This window comes from Dunckerocampus dactyliophorus, chromosome 13 (genome assembly GCF_027744805.1).
Source record: "Dunckerocampus dactyliophorus isolate RoL2022-P2 chromosome 13, RoL_Ddac_1.1, whole genome shotgun sequence".
Lineage (NCBI taxonomy): Eukaryota > Metazoa > Chordata > Actinopteri > Syngnathiformes > Syngnathidae > Dunckerocampus > Dunckerocampus dactyliophorus.
Genome location: NC_072831.1, coordinates 24,124,185 through 24,140,251, shown reverse-complemented (window position 1 = coordinate 24,140,251; position 16,067 = coordinate 24,124,185). Strand labels below are relative to the sequence as shown.

General features: G+C 43.3%; 1 protein-coding gene across 4 annotated transcripts in view; it reads left to right on the top strand.

The window, feature by feature from the left end:
* Positions 1–16,067, top strand: part of luzp1 (leucine zipper protein 1) — a 65,849-nt gene that overhangs the window by 41,105 nt on the left and 8,677 nt on the right. For 3 of the 4 annotated variants that reach the window (XM_054795762.1, XM_054795760.1, XM_054795761.1), the window contains 5 exons: positions 2,812–3,162; positions 3,477–5,703; positions 5,831–6,408; positions 6,481–6,624; positions 15,724–15,984. In XM_054795762.1, coding sequence (XP_054651737.1) covers positions 3,040–3,162; positions 3,477–5,703; positions 5,831–6,408; positions 6,481–6,624; positions 15,724–15,963 — 3,312 coding nt within the window. In that variant the 5' untranslated portion in view covers positions 2,812–3,039 and the 3' untranslated portion in view covers positions 15,964–15,984. The remainder of the gene's footprint in view (positions 1–2,811; positions 3,163–3,476; positions 5,704–5,830; positions 6,409–6,480; positions 6,625–15,723; positions 15,985–16,067) is intronic. The other variant, XM_054795763.1, reaches the window with a different exon arrangement.

Sequence of the window (16,067 nt, the reverse complement as noted above, 5' to 3'; positions counted from 1 at the left end):
AAGCCGAAACATTATGGGATGCCGGTTTTCTCTTTCTTGGAAAAAGTGAAAAACGCAGGCCAAGCACCAGCTCGCCACCATCTTGCGGCTTCCGCTGCTGCGCCAGCATCTCTCCATCCACACACTCGCACACATTCGCTGTGGACAAACTACTGGCAGTCGTCCCATACACGAAGATGTGGTCAGAGTTGTTTTGATTGGACTCTTTATTAACCGCCATCTTTGAGGCGAAGGAGCCTTAAGTTCCTAATGTCAAGTGCAAAAGACACAGCATTTTTTTGTGGAGAGAACGGAATGTACAAAAGGCACTAAGGAAGAGCGTGGCTAAAAGCGTAATGATATGGTGTGTAACCTTTGCGTGTGTTGGAGAGAAAGTGGAGTGGATGCACCTCTGCAGAAAATCTTTGCTTTCCAATAAGTTTCATTATCATTGCCTTCTTCTTGCAAACATTAATGTCCGGTCCTCATGCGTCCACTTGAATCAGGTGCAAAACCGCATAAAGTACCAAAGCAAACTAAGCAAACTCGTACAAAAACTGCTACATTTGGAGTCCTCAGTTCTGTTGCGGCTGGCTGACCAACATTCCAGCAACTGCAGCATTTTAGGCTCAACAGTTTAAATAAAGTTTTTTTTGCTTTTTTTTGCTGCTGTAGATTGTTTTTCTCCTCGTGCTTGTGTTAACATCTCAAAGAGCTGAGACTGGGTTTATTTTTATTGTCGCTGTGAGCGTTTTAATGTTTTTAAGCAGCAATTGAAGATAATTGGCTGCAGGTGGCGCAAATGTCAGAATAATAAGAAAACAACAATAGTAACGTTTTATGGGGTTGCCTCAAGGTTGCGTGGTTCCTCACCAAGACAACAGCAGGAAAGCCGGCATGCACCTCAGTGGACGCATCACACAACGCCAACTATTGACTGGGTTAGGTTTCGACTAGGGCCGTCCAAATTGACGCGTTAGTGCGGATTGACTCGTCATTATTAATCTGATTTGAAAAAAACAAAATGTAAATGCAATTTGCCCATCTGCAGTGCAGAATGACTCAATCACTGAAACTTCTCTTTCAACACACTTTTGGGCACTTTGTCCAAGTAGTGTTACCGTTACGCATGCACAAATGGGCAGTTGAATCAGTATGGAAGACGCTAAACAGCTGGGACTTTGGCTAATGCACTGCCTACGATCTTTCTTGAGTCTCTTTGCTCGTGCAAAATAAAACATGATTAATATATGTACTGTCGATTAAAAGGAATTACATTTAATCGTGATTTATATAAATTCATCCACAGCAACCTTGTAATGAATCAAATGAAACGTTTTAATCGTTTGACAGCACTAGTTTTGACATCAGCTGTCCGTCCAACTCTTTGTCCCTTTGGTCTGTTTTTCCCTGTTCCTTCCGCAGCACTCTGTGTGCTGCTGCTATTTCCCTCTTGCGCTCCACTGCTCGCAAAAAAACACCACCAGACCTCATGAAAGTGTGGAATAATTAGAATAAAAGACTTGTGCTTCTTTCACGAGTGTAATCGGTGCCAGATTTAACTTTCAAAAGGCTTGGTTTGTGTTCAACAAGATGTTTAATAAGTTGTGCGGGGGGGTACTACTTTTTCCACACTTAATGAAACAATGGAAAGTGTATAAAGTGGCTCAGGAGTAAACCACAATGGCAGTTTGCAGATAACGCCAAATAGTCTTTACTTGCAGTGCTTTGACCAAGGGTGGGGGCTAAGATGAGACACTAGAGGAGGTCAATAAGTGGTGATGTGTGCAGATGTTATGCCCCACCCTCAGGCGGATTTCCCTCACGGTCAGTGGGGGACTAGGAGAGTGGTTGTTTCGCTAAATGAAAGGGAGCGTAATTGGAGCAGGGAAGCCCACTACCTGAATCATGTATGAGACAAAAGATCAGACTAATTCATGCGGGGGTTCTGCTGACAGGCCTTTTGTGTGCTAATAATCAATGTCATGGTGGCTCTGCTTTGTGAAGGTCAAAGCAAAAGCAACTACCATGAGATACTGTTTGTAGTGCCTGGTCAACGTGGGGTTCCAACAGTTTTGCCGCTACATACAGTACATGACTAGAAATGACAAACAAAACCCACATGTGCTAATGTGGGTTTAATGCCTTAGCACTGAACACAACAGTAGTACAGTCCAGTGTCCACTTTGCTGCACGTTGCCCTCAGCCTCGTCTTGGATAACAAGCCATTAGCACAGGAGACCCTCATTAGCCTCCATTGTTGTATTTGTTTGTTTGCATTTATCGTCACTTCACAACACACTAACACTACACCACTGTAATTGGTGTTGAGGTTGCCATGGTGACGGGTGTGCATCTCTACATGGTGTGATGAATGCCAGTGTTATTGTGATGTGCTGCGGTCAGCAGTAACCAGCAGAAATCAATGTTGGGCGCTGTCTGAGCGCATGCTTATGTTTGTGCGAACGTGCGTGCGTGTGTGTGTGTGTGCGTGCGCCTGCATGTGTGTGTGCAGGCATGTGGAAGCCCACATCCACAACCTCCACAGTTCCTTGAAACGACAGGCAAGGTGACTTGTGAACATGGTGGGTCAATGACAGAAAGGAAGACATTGCAGCATATTAGCATAGCTCATCCACTCCCTGCAGTATTAAGTTGATAATAAGGAAAAATGGTAATGTTTTGTGCAAAAAAAAAAAAAATAGTGCTTAATGTTTAGCATTTGGTCTGTCTTGTGTTTTACTTGTCTCTCTGCATTGCCTATGAGAATACAAATGATTGTCTTTGACAAGTAAGAGATGACTAGTGTTTTTTCCTGTCTCCCTCCCACAGATGACAGAGTTGTCCACTAAATGCCAAGCTGACGGAACTTCAAAGCACGTCTTGTAAAACACAGGCAGATAAGAGCCACTCCAGTTACCTTTACCTTTCACTTTGGCCATCATCTAACATTCAATCAGACTTCAACACTACCACACAAATGTGGACCCCTCCAAATAACCAAATAACCTGAAGAAAAGAGCATAAATTTAAAAATATAGCACACAAGACTTGGTAGCCATGTCTGACATGACACATCGCCACCTGCGGCACAAGCTACAAAGTGTCAGCAGACGGCTGGATGAACTGGAAGAAGCCAACAACAAACTGCAGAAGTCTGAAGATGAGTTGCTTGACATACAGGTTAGTAGTGGCTGGCGTTTAACAGTCTTTCTGCAGTCTTATCCTGCTGTTTTTAAAGTGTGAGGTGTCAGACTTCAGGGGTGCTGCAGCAGTTTGACAAAATTAAAGAAAGCATTTTATTACATGTTAAGAGAATTGATTTTATTGCGTTTGGTGAGCGAGTAAACAGAGTCTGGGGTGAGTAGAAAACACCACAAAATATTCCCCAGGAAATCCGTTTTTCAATAGTAGAGTATCCCCAGCCTTCCTGTGTTCTCTGTGCCAGACTTTGAAAACCCCAGGTCTAAACCAGGGGTGAACTCTCTCCTCTACAGGACAAGATCATCCAGGCAGAAGGCAGCAACTCATCCTTGCTTGCTGACGTGGAGGCCCTGAGGAAACGCCTCTTGAAAATCCAAGGTAAAGATGAGGAGGTACGCAAAGCAGAGGACCTCTGCCGCACAGTGAGAGAGAAACTGGAAGAGGAAGAAAACCTCACGAAGGAGCTCAAAGCGGAGATTGAACATCTACAGCGGAGGTTGGCAGAACTGGAGAAACTGGAAGAAGCTTTTGGGAAAAGCAAGTCGGACTGTAGCCAGCTCTGTCTCAGCCTCAACGAGGAGAAGAACTTAACAAAGAAGCTGTCTACTGAGATGGAGTCCCTCAAAACCCGTTTGAAGGAAATGGAGGCATCTGAGATGAAGCTGGACAAAGCAGAGCAGGCTTTAACTGCTGAACTTGACAAACTCAAGGGATTCTACCAGGCCTTTGAGAACGAGCATAAGATGATAACAGAGAAGCAAAGAGAAGATGAGAAAATCATTCTTAAGCTCACAGAAAAACTGGAAGAGCAGAAGAATCGCCTAGGTATGGCTGTAGATCCCAGTCGTGCGGATTTCATGAGGTCAAGGATTGAAGATGAGCTGTCCTCCACGGGCATCCTCTCCGGACGCAAGAAGAGCCTTGACTACAACATGGGCCTGCTGAATAAGTCTGAGAATCAGAAGAACAGTGGCCTTGCGGGGTCACAGGAGGAAGACAACAAAGTGAAGGAGCTTACACAGGAAGTAGAACGGCTTAAGAATCGTCTTAAGCAGCTAGAGATTGTGGAGAATGACCTGAAGAGCTCAGAGTCCAAAAACGATGAGCTTCACGAAAAGTTCCAGATGGAACGCAAGCGGGCTCGCCAACTGAGCGAGCAGGTGGAACAGCTCAGGACGCAGCTGTGCAGTAAAGGTGGAGTCGGAGGGAATGTGGCTAGCAATGTGGATAAACAAGGCAACGGAAGTGTTAACATCTGCCCTGGCAGCCTTGCCAAGCACCTGGAGAATGGTAAAGCTGAGAATGAAGAGTTTGGGAAGGGAAGTTTTAGGCAAGAGAAGCCGAAATATCGTAGTGCCGTGTCCACCGCAGAACCCATCTCTCCCAAGCACAGGAACAGGGAGCTCTCCCCTCAGCACAAGAGAGAAACCAAGCTGAGGACTAAAGAGCTCAGCAACTCAGAGGAGAGTTCTGCTATAACTGTGAAGAGAGCCCTCAGTCCTGCACACAAAAGTAGGCGGACGCCCAAAACCCCGAATTCTCTCTTTTCATCTGATAATGGAATAAAAGAGACAAGCCGAGGAATTGAGGAAAAGACATACAAGGGAGCCACATACAGCTCTGTAAATACACCTTCTAGTGATATTAAAAAAGTATCTGTCCTTAGTCGGTACCCCCCAGCAGCTAATGACCACAAGCCCCTGAGGACAGCTCACAGGCAGAGTGAAGGGGAGAGGAATAAGAGCAGAATGGAAAAGTTTTCAAAACTGTATGCAGGTAGTGACAGTGAATCAAACAACTCTGATGTAGTCCCAGAAAGCAGTGTCTCTGCACTAGAGAAGGACACCAAGCCCGCCTCAGACCAAGAATTAACGGAACAAGTTCAAGATCCTGTGTTCGTCACCTCCAAGCTGTCCAAGGCAAACGAATCCTTCAAAGCTAACAGGTCCAACGTCAATCAACTGCTGCCGAATGACCAGGGCTCAGAGGGTCATTCCTCTGCTTCAGAAACAGAATCCACTGGTTCAAGACCCTCGGAACCAGAGACTGTAAATGAAATGACTACTACAACCTCTAGCAGTAGGACGCCAACCTCTAGATATCCTAGATATTCACATGTCAAAGACTCCCATTCAGAGGGCTCCTCCTCTCGAAGTTCGTTCGATGAAGAGCTCCACAGCAGAACAAGTGTACCCGAAGGAGGCATTAGCGCTTCGTCCGTGATCGAAATCCAGCGTGTTTGCAGTCCACGTGAAGCACTGAGGTCCAAAGCAGTGATCAAACCTGCCATTATTGAGATCGACAGAAAAGAAATGATGATATCGGACCCCTTCTCCGCCAACGGCAAGCCCAAGATATCCACCAAACCCGTATTGACTAGTACCAGTAAGATGACCAGCAGTATAACCATCTATCCCAATGACCCTAGCTCTTCTAGAACCAGCAGCCGCAGCAGTAGCGTGTCCAGTGAGCCCATGTCCGCCAAGGAACGCCACACGTCCACCAGTAACTTTCTCATCGGTAAGTTTAAGTTTAAGTATCGCTCGCAGTTTAAATCAGCTGGCTTTCTGTTGGTGATCACAAAGGCATTTGAGTCATTGATTTCATTTGGGTTGTTATCTTTTTTTCCTTTTCCTTGAATGACCAGGCCCTAGCAGTGACCACCATGGCAGCGTCTCAATCCCTTACGAAATCTCTATCCCCAAGAGCGAAATCACGATGCAGCCAAGCCAGGAACAGGATTCTGGTGCGGATTACCTCAATGATTCCACGTCCAAGTCCAAGCTCCACAACACCTCCAGGATAGAGACGTCCACGAGCCACATTTACCACCAACGCAGCAACTTCAGCCACCAGTCTCCGGGTACCAACTCTGCAGACCTCAACAACACAGAATCAGGATTAGATTCATTCACCAGCTGGAGAAACCAAAGACAAAGACAGAGGCAGTCCCAGGAAGAGCGTTTACCAGACTTGAGGAATGTAACCGTGAGAAGCACCTGGAAGAACCATGGCACTACATCGGCAGAGGATGAGAAGGGGGGGGGAAGAGTCGCCGGACGGGTAATCATGGATGGAGGAGGTTCAGAGGATGAGGCAGAAACCACAACAACATGGAGGGCTTATCTCGCGACGACAGTTGACTCTGAAGACACGGTGATCCACGGACCAAGACTTGGTGGGAATAAATCGGCAGCAAAAGGAGCCAAGCCATCACCTGCAGAGGTAAGACAATTCACAAATAATATTCAGAAAAGCTGGAAGTTAGTGTTGTACAACATTTTTCTGATGGCGCAGGTGTACATGCGAAACATGAACAAAGACGCAGAGGAACCGGCACTCCATCGTGGTGTAAGCACCATGGAAGCCCTGGGAAGGACTATACCTCACGCACCTGTCACCTCACAGTCCTGGAGTCGCTCGTACTCGCAACAATCACCGGTAGGCTGGGCAACTTTCTGTTACTTCAGCTATTATTAGAGTGAAGCTAATGCCTTAGAAATAGTACATTATGTCCTGGATTCCACCTTTCCTTTAGTATTGTAAGTATAGTATTGCTAGTATTGCTGGTCCCTCTAAGCACAAACAGAAAAGGGTGGGACAATGAATCACAGAAGTTGGAAATGAACAAGCCATTAACAAGTGGAAAAGAAGGCCACGACAAAAACCTCAAAGAGAAGAAAATAATTTTCCTGTATTCATGTAGACCACCTGGCATATACACTTCTCCATTTTTGTTTTGTATTTTTGTGGTATTACATGCACTTTTACATCTAGTTTGAGTGCTTAATTTGCAGTGTTCCCCACAGGGATATAATCTATCCGTGGTGGTGTATAGGGGCTAGATGACATAGTCTCATTTGCGTGATTGGCCATGACACGAGTGCGTGTCAGACGAAATGTGAGCGCAAAACATATACAGCCCAACAAATGGGTTTAGAATTACAAATTATCCTCCTTCTGTGGCTTCCTTTTGTGGGTTTTTTTAATGTCACAAGCTAACCGCTTGTTAGTGCTTTTAAATCGTTGAGAAGAGCAATATATGCATTCGTGTTAAAGTGTCCAAAAGTGTCCGGAAAAAGTGTTGAGTGTGCAAAATTACAAAAGTAGCTAGATCACTGTTTTGAAAAGACAATCTTGAAGGATCTGAATACTCGCTAAATATAGCGACAAGGTCAATAAGTTGGCAAAACTGATCCCTCCTGCTGCATCCTCTTATTCTCTGGCAGAAGAGGTGCGTAAGAGGTGTGTTAAACAGAGTTACAATGTTGTCTACTGTACAGATTTGCAACGACAGCCTACAATCACAGACAGTCCCATTATATTGTGTTTATGAGCAAGGGTGAACAGGTAGTACCAAATTTATTTGTGGCAGGACTGTATGGGACTCTATATGATGATTTGTGTACATTTTTCAGAGGTGAAGAATGCAAATGTTAGCGTATATAATACATCACTAGTGGTAGCTCCACGGCTGCAGTAACATGCCATTCTGTCAGATTGATAAAGGAGTCTGGGAAAGAACCCAGTGTTTCCTTGCTTAAATTGATTACCAAGCAGATATAAACAAACATGGAAAGCGAATCATCTATAATCCTTTATGTATAGGCTGACTGTAACCAAACATGGTCAAAAAGTGGGTTGATACTGTTACATTCAAGGTCCGATATGTGAAAATGTTTATTTTACATAGTAGAGAACTGGCCTCCAAGAACGTATTACTCACCGACCAGCCAGTCCCTTGTGGCGACTGAGAGGTCAATGAGAAAACCTCTCGCGGAACCTCCAGTCATTCAAAAAGACACTTTCCAGGCCAAACAAAAGTCAGTAGCCTACCCAATGATAGCATTGGTTGTTTAAAATGGTATTATGATGTAACTATGGTGCCAATCGTAGCACATACATTCCAGCAAAGTCAATTCAGCACCAGGTGTTTGGAAAAGTATACCCAGCCATTTTCTACCACTTACTGGATGCTGTTCACGAGCACAAGGAAGGTGGAGTATATACCAGCTTGTCTGTCAAGTATTATTGCTGTTAAGTCAATTGTCCTTGTTTTTCCCAAACTTCACAAATCCTAAACCAAAAAATTGGTTGACGAAGATGTTATAACACACAATTTCTTGGCAGTTGTGTTGTCAGTAGTTTACAGTTTCTGTCCATGTTATGACAATGCAGTATGTATGTGAGTACATTTACGTACTCTAAATTTGGGAATCCCTGTTCTCAGCTATTTCCATACAAAATGTCCAAAATAGAAATGTTTCCAAAACCCTACAATACTATACAAAAGCCTTCGATCACCACAAACTGGATTGTCAGCAAACATTGTAGAAGGGTGCCACATGGATTGAATATTGCTGAGGATTAAGTGGCTGATCAAGTAATTTATTATTATAAGTTGATTTTTTAGGCATCAAATGGATTGTTGACACCCCAGAATCATAATGGCAACCCCCATTTGTTTGTAAATGTCTTTGTGAACCAGGAGGTAGCCCACTAACTGGATGGACAAACACATTTTTTTCTACTGTAGGTGACAATCTTGGTATATGTGGTTTTGCTGAAACAACACATCTTATAGTGGACTAGAACATTTGCACAGTACTGTGTCTAAACCACAGGACCACTGTAATGATGAATAAACCTAGACCTGGAAACTCTCCAGCCTTTGTTTTGGAACTCAACTGTCAAATGGACTACTCCATCTCAATTGTTTACTAAAATCAAGCACCAATTTAGAGTCTAAACTATATAATTGGCTATTGAAACCTTGGAATGAACAAAGTGGAAATGGACTCTTTCATTCATGGAATTCGGTCAGGGTCCGTGGTCCCACATCGGCTTGACGAACACGGCCTTGACCGCAAGCTCTTTCATTAGTTATACGCTGACAGACATATTGTCAGAGGGGAGGCCATCCTTTTCTCTTTCGCTTTGACTCTCCTCACTTTGACCCCGTCTCAACATCAGTCATCCTTGACTGGTCCATGGTTATCTTGGAGCCACTAGATAGGCTTTCAAAAAGACCCCCCCAGTCCCTCTCCTCCCCCCCATCCTGCGGCTCAGATGTGGTCCTCCGGCAATGACCTGATGTTCTTCCCTGCCTCACTTCATTCTGTGTTTAGTTAGTTGTGCATTTAGGGAATTTCCTAAATCCATTTAGTTGATTCACGGGCATGATGGAACCTCCTGATTTTTTTTTTTTTTCAACAAAGTGGCCACTTCATTTGGATAGTTCCTGAAGCAAATTGCCAGACTCGCAAGAAAAACACGGTTCAAATGGTGGTCATCATCGTTGGTCTTCTCTGCACAGCCAACAATGTTTGGCTTGGATTCCCAGCCACATTTCAGTGGTCTGAACCGTGTCCATTCCCAAGAGATTTGGATAAATACAGCTGCAGTGAGGACAGTGGGAGGTGGGGGGGATTAGTGTGTGATTGCAGTGTCAAAGGTTGACACAAGATGGTTGTGTTCTTACCAGCTTGCATGAATGTAAGTTTGCGTCCTAAACTGGCTTGATTGCTTGCTTCTAATCAGCGCAATCCTATTGTTTGAGATCGGAAGAAAAGTCTTTCTTTAAGTGATGAGAGTATTGCAGAACTCAGCATGTTTCAGGCCAGTGTGAGCCCTGCAAATCAATAATCATTAAGGGGGAGACATTCCTTAAAGTGGCCTGCCGCCAGCCTGGCCGCAACAGTCACTTTATTGATCAGACTTTCTACTTTAACCCTTTTGTTTCAGAATATTCAGGTGTCATTTATTCCTCATGATCAACACAGTTTAAATGGATTGGCTGAGAATTGTTGCGCTGACATTTATGGTCCCTGAAGGATGAATACACACTGACTTCATCTACTCAAATGCAAAACCATAAGGTTAAGAGTTGTTTTGTGAAAAACAACAACAGGCCTCTTCCTTCTTTGAGTACGTAAACCAAGGACTCTAAATGAATGGTCTGGTTACTCGGCATCCACTTCCGTAGTACGCTCTGTGTGGGTTTGGTGGGCAGGATCCAGGAACATTGCATTGTGAACATGTCATTGGCACAGTGCTCAGCGATTAATTGCTCTAATAGACAGTCCAAAAGACCAGATTTGTCATTTTTCAAGTTTCCCGAAAACAAACACGGGTATGTCATAAAAGGTTTGATTTATAACACTGGTTGTTGTAAATGAACAGGACAGTGATGATGATTTAGGCTGCAGTCTATCAGATTTTTAAATTAACATTATTAACAATGCCATTACTGAAGTAAATGTTACATTGTGTAAATACCTTAATTTCCGGTGTATAAGATGCTCCGGTGTTTAAGCCACACCTGCTGAATTTACAGAGAAAAACAGATTTGCACATATATAAGCTGCACCAGAGTATAAACCTCACATATCCATGTCATAAAATGGCATATTGTGGCAAGTCCATGTGGACCAGGTAGCTCTTAATTTGACAGGAGCCAGATTGAGAAAGCTATGAGAAAAGTCAAAAATCGCAGAAAGTCATTACTCAATATAACAGTCTGACTCATGGTGTCATCTTAGAAAGAATGTTAAAATCATCACACAGCGACTTAACACTCAAAAGGTACAGTAGGTAAGAAATAACAACTATACAAGCACCGATACGAGTTTACAATAAAAACAACTATTTTAACGGTTTCCCAGCAAAGCATTTCATTGGCCATGGCTTCCGGGGCGCTGCAATGATTCATTCAGCTACCTCTGTCCACTACAGGGAGGCTTCCTCTGGCTCCATCAAAGTGCATAACTTTATTTTACCCTCAGCCCAGAGCTAGTAAATACATTGTATAGTGTTGTGCGCCTAGCCCCGCCCAGCTGTCTTGCTTACCATCATGGCCGACTTTCCGTTCCATGACATACTACATTCCGTTCCATTAATTTGTGGCGGAGTAGACAGTCCTTTTCATTTAGAGTCCTTGACGTCAATTACGGCCAACCACGCGTGGGCAATAGTTATGTTTCTTGTCAGCTAATGATAGTGATTTGGCTAAGTTCAGGTACTAACATTGGCCCAGCATGACTGACCAGTCATCTTATTTGGTCCAAATTTATGCCAATTTTTATGCAGTTTAACTCATAATTGTGAAAAACAGACTTTTTTTGTTCAATCTGTTGTCTTAAGCCACGATTGGTTACATGTGGTGGTGGTGTTACATGTTTTGGTTAAACAAATGTGACATATAGCAGCTTTAAGTTCAGTATTAGATGTAATAAATGAGGATGGGAATTCAACAAAAATTTCCTTAAACAATTATCTGACCTTCAGACAGCAAACAAGTTGAGATGCAACAGCGCCTCTGCTGGTTGCAGCTAAGTACTGCACTCTGTGGGCCTGGTCACCAGCCAATCACAGGGCACGTATAGACAAAAAACCTTTCACACTCACAGTCAGACACTGTGAGCAATTTAGAGTCGCCAATTAACCTAACATGCATGTTTTTGGAATGTGGGAGGAAGCCAGAGTACCCGGAGAAAACCCACACACGCACGGGGAGAACATGCAAACTCCATTCAGAGATGTCCAATGGAGATTCATTCTCCTGAATGTGTGGCCAACCACGAGGCCACCGTGCGGCCCTTTATATTATTTACGTGCTCCCTATGACGGTCTGCATACCCCTGGGGATATGCGTACCCCACTTTAGGAAGCTGGCTGGACATGGCAGCAGCGTGCTACTGTTTTCAGGGTGTACTGTAAGGAATCTCTCGCCAATTTGTACTTTGAATTTCACGGCTTCACTCTATCTCAGTTTGTAAAAACTATATCAATTAATCAGCGCTGTTTTGTGGTTGAATACGGCCTATTATGACTCAAAAAGATATGCTTATTTAAGCTAATTTCACCTCATTTTTTGCCTAAATTTAGCATTTTTGACCATAACAATGGCTAAATGAACTAAAATACAAATATAAGACATTCAGAAGACCCATTCAAAGATGCTGTGATGTTAAGTAGTATTCTACACTGGTCACTAGGTGTCAGTAGTGTTACATTGATGAGACAATAGCCACAGCAGGAAGTACTGCACAGAAACAGGAAGTGAGAAAGGGATAGGAACAAGGAACTCTCCCATTGCTAACATGTTTGAGTCTTATGTCTTATTTATGGCTTTATTGTCTTATTTTGTGTTATTATGTCGACTATATTGGGTAACACGAGAGTAAAAGTGACTAGAGGGCTCTAGTAATGTTCTAGTAGCATCAAGGAAAGGTTTGACGACGTTACTGAGTGCTAATGTGCATATTTGTTGGGTCCAAAAAGGTTGGGGACCACTGCTCTACATGACAGAAGCGCGCTGCTGTTTTCAATGAGCCCGCTGCAAAAACATTCACATGAACTCACGGGCCGCTCTGATGTCATTTACAGGGCCGGCAGTTGAATAGCTCTCCTGTATAGCGTTGCTAAAAACAACAAATCTAATGGTGCATTAGACTTACACCAAATCGCATCCACTTTGTCATCAGGAAACCTCATCACACGCTCACATGAATGAGATCCAGTATGCATGGATAGCTAATGAGAAAGACACCAAAACATCCTCACATGTTGAGTCTAAAACCAGATTCAGGGTCTACTGTACGTCTGGAATAAGAGTCTTATGCAGCAGCCCGACCACAAAAATAGGTTCAAGGCCGCTTTTGTGTAAATCTTCACCAATCAACAACACGTAACCATCAATTTTCTGAAACATGTCACCTGAATTCTGTCGTAACGGAAGAGGTGATTTAATACTTGTCGTTTGGCATGGTTTGTCTTCAAATCAAAGGGCGACATAATTGGTTCTGCAGACACTTTTTTTTATTTTCTTCCATGTGCAGAGTTGTAAGAAACTCGCCTGGCATGACAGAGCAGTTTAATGCAGGATTTCTGTACTTTTTAACTACACGCCCATGAAACGCTTCGCTACATTCATCTAAAGCAGGCAAACCAATCCGTCAATTTTATGCCTAAATAGGCCAGACTCCGTTTGAGTGTTTTCTTTGTTGCCAGACACAATTTCCTCTTTAAGCGTGCTCTTTCGGAGCATTCATTTGCGAACAGGAGCCGCTGTGTGATGACGCCAGAACTCTGCCCTTTCTCACTGGATCTATCCTGCCGGGACACATTAACAGCATTTATAGCAGGCTGACGTTTCTCTTAGCCAAATATTTTTTTAAAGCCACACATGAACATGTTCTCATAGTTTGCAACCTGGAGCAGGCGGGAAAGAAAAAAAAAAAGGCACCTTCGTTCACAGCTTGCTTACCATACAAGGAGAATATGCCACTTCTGTTTCCTCTCCTCAATGACTGGGACAGGAAGTGACCGCAATGGGCAAGCCCGCTCCGCAGGCTTGGCAAGTGACTTATTTCCTGTTGGTTGCCCTCGGAGACGCAGACAGCCAGTCCAGCAGGGCTCCATCAAAGCCAATTAGCCAACTCCGGCCCACTAAACGTCACTAATTACAGTGCTGGGAAATGACAGGCGCCTGGTAAAGTGTGACTTTCCGAGGATGTGCCCTCACAGCCGCCGCCAAATGATAAATCTCCCAGCTGTGGGACGTGTTCTTGGTTGGAGGGTGAAGTACTACATGCCCACATCAGCGAGCAATCCAACAGTGTAACCTTTACAGTCAAATACCTCAGCTGAGGTTGGACAATTCACATTTTCGGGATTGTAAATCGAGCAGAGCGCTCCTTTCATGCTGTATAGAAAGGAACCTTTGACTAACTTGTATGCTACGATTACTTCAGGGCACCAGGAAAATGCAAACAGTGCAACCTCTAAGGCAGTGCCTCTCAAACACTGTAGTGGGGCATGCCACATGGTCATTTCAAACACGTCTAAACATGACAACTCATTAGGCATTTAAACGCACATTTAAAATGGATGATGCATAAATAGCATAACATACTTTCAGGCAAAAATTTTATACAGCTCAACAAGAGACAGTACTGACACATTGCACACGTTAGCCAATAGCATTAGCCATTTACATGGTGATTTCAAACACCTCCAAATATGACAACAGATTAGGAATTTAAATGTGCATTTTAAACAGATGATGCATAATAAGCAGAGCATACTTTTCAAGCAAACATTTTTTTACAGCTCAACAAGAGACAGAGCTGGCACATTACACACGTGACTTACATGGCAACTTCAAACACCTCCAAATATGAAAACTCATTAGGCATTTAAATGTACATTTAAATTGGGAATGCATAAATAGCATAACATACTTTCAGGCAAAAATTTTGTACAGCTCAACAAGAGACAGTACTGACACATTATACACATTAGCCAATAGCATTAGCCATTTACATGGTGATTTCAAACACCATATATGACAACAGATTAGGAATTTAAATGTACATTTTAAACAGATGATGCATAATAAGCAGGGCATACTTTCAAGCAAACATTTTTTTACAGCTCAACAAGAGACAGAGCTGGCACATTACACACGTGACTTACATGGCAACTTCAAACACCTCCAAATATGAAAACTCATTAGGCATTTAAATGTACATTTAAATTGGGAATGCATAAATAGCATAACATACTTTCAGGCAAAAATTTTGTACAGCTCAACAAGAGACAGTACTGACACATTATACACATTAGCCAATAGCATTAGCCATTTACATGGTGATTTCAAACACCATATATGACAACAGATTAGGAATTTAAATGTACATTTTAAACAGATGATGCATAATAAGCAGGGCATACTTTCAAGCAAACATTTTTTTACAGCTCAACAAGAGACAGAGCTGGCACATTACACACGTGACTTACATGGCAACTTCAAACACCTCCAAATATGAAAACTCATTAGGGATTTAAATGTACATTTTTAACAGATGATTCATAATAAGCAGAACATACTTCCAGGTAAACATTTCTTGGGCTTAACAAGATAAAGGCACGGCACATTACACATGCAAGCGATCAGCATTCATGATTTACATGGTGATTTTTGAACACCTCCAAATCTGACAACAAATTAGGCATTTAAATGTACATTTTAAACAGATGATGCATAATAAGCACAACATACTTACAGGCGACCATTTTGTACGGCTCAACAAGAGATGGGTGTGCAACATTGCAGGCCTCAATGTCGAAAATAATGGACAACCACTGCTGGTTGATGAGGTTTTTGGGTAAAATACTAAATCGCACGTAACGTCTGAGTTTGAACCACTGTCATGCATAATGCTTTTTCTTTGGCTTTTACTTCTTCCCAAAGAAGAATAAGTTAAGTAAATAGAATCTCATTCAAAAGCAGCAAGACCCCCGTGCCAGTTGTTACTTTTTTATTGAAGTTAAGGTAATGTTGTTGTTTATCTTTTACAGTGGTTCACTTCTTTTTACACTTTGCGGCATATCATCTTGATCATCATTATTAATCATCTTTATGTAAAAAGTCTTTCTTTTTGATATAAATGCTGTATTTTCATGATTACCTATGGGAAAGTAGTCCCGCCCTATTTACTCAAGGAACTGACCTTGCCTCTCATCTCGCCTTCCCAGGGTGCAAATAGCGGCGATCACTGTCCAAGCCCGAGCCACAACCAGGCCTCATGGAGACAAAACCTCTCCAGCACTAACTCCCTCCCCCTGGGGAGCTCCAGCGACCGGACGGGCAAGACGACCACATCCAGAGGTGAGCAGTGGTCCGCTCGGGCTCAAGGATCCGCGGCCAAAACGGAAGGAAAGACCGGAGCGTCAGGGAGTCGTCTGTGGAGCCATCGTCAGGCCGAACGCCATTAGCACAACCTAGAGGGAGGTCAGGTAGGGAGACGGGAGCCTCTTTGCTCTTCTTCATCCGTTCTATGATGTCACGTATCTCCAACTGCCCTGTCTGTTCAGCAAAG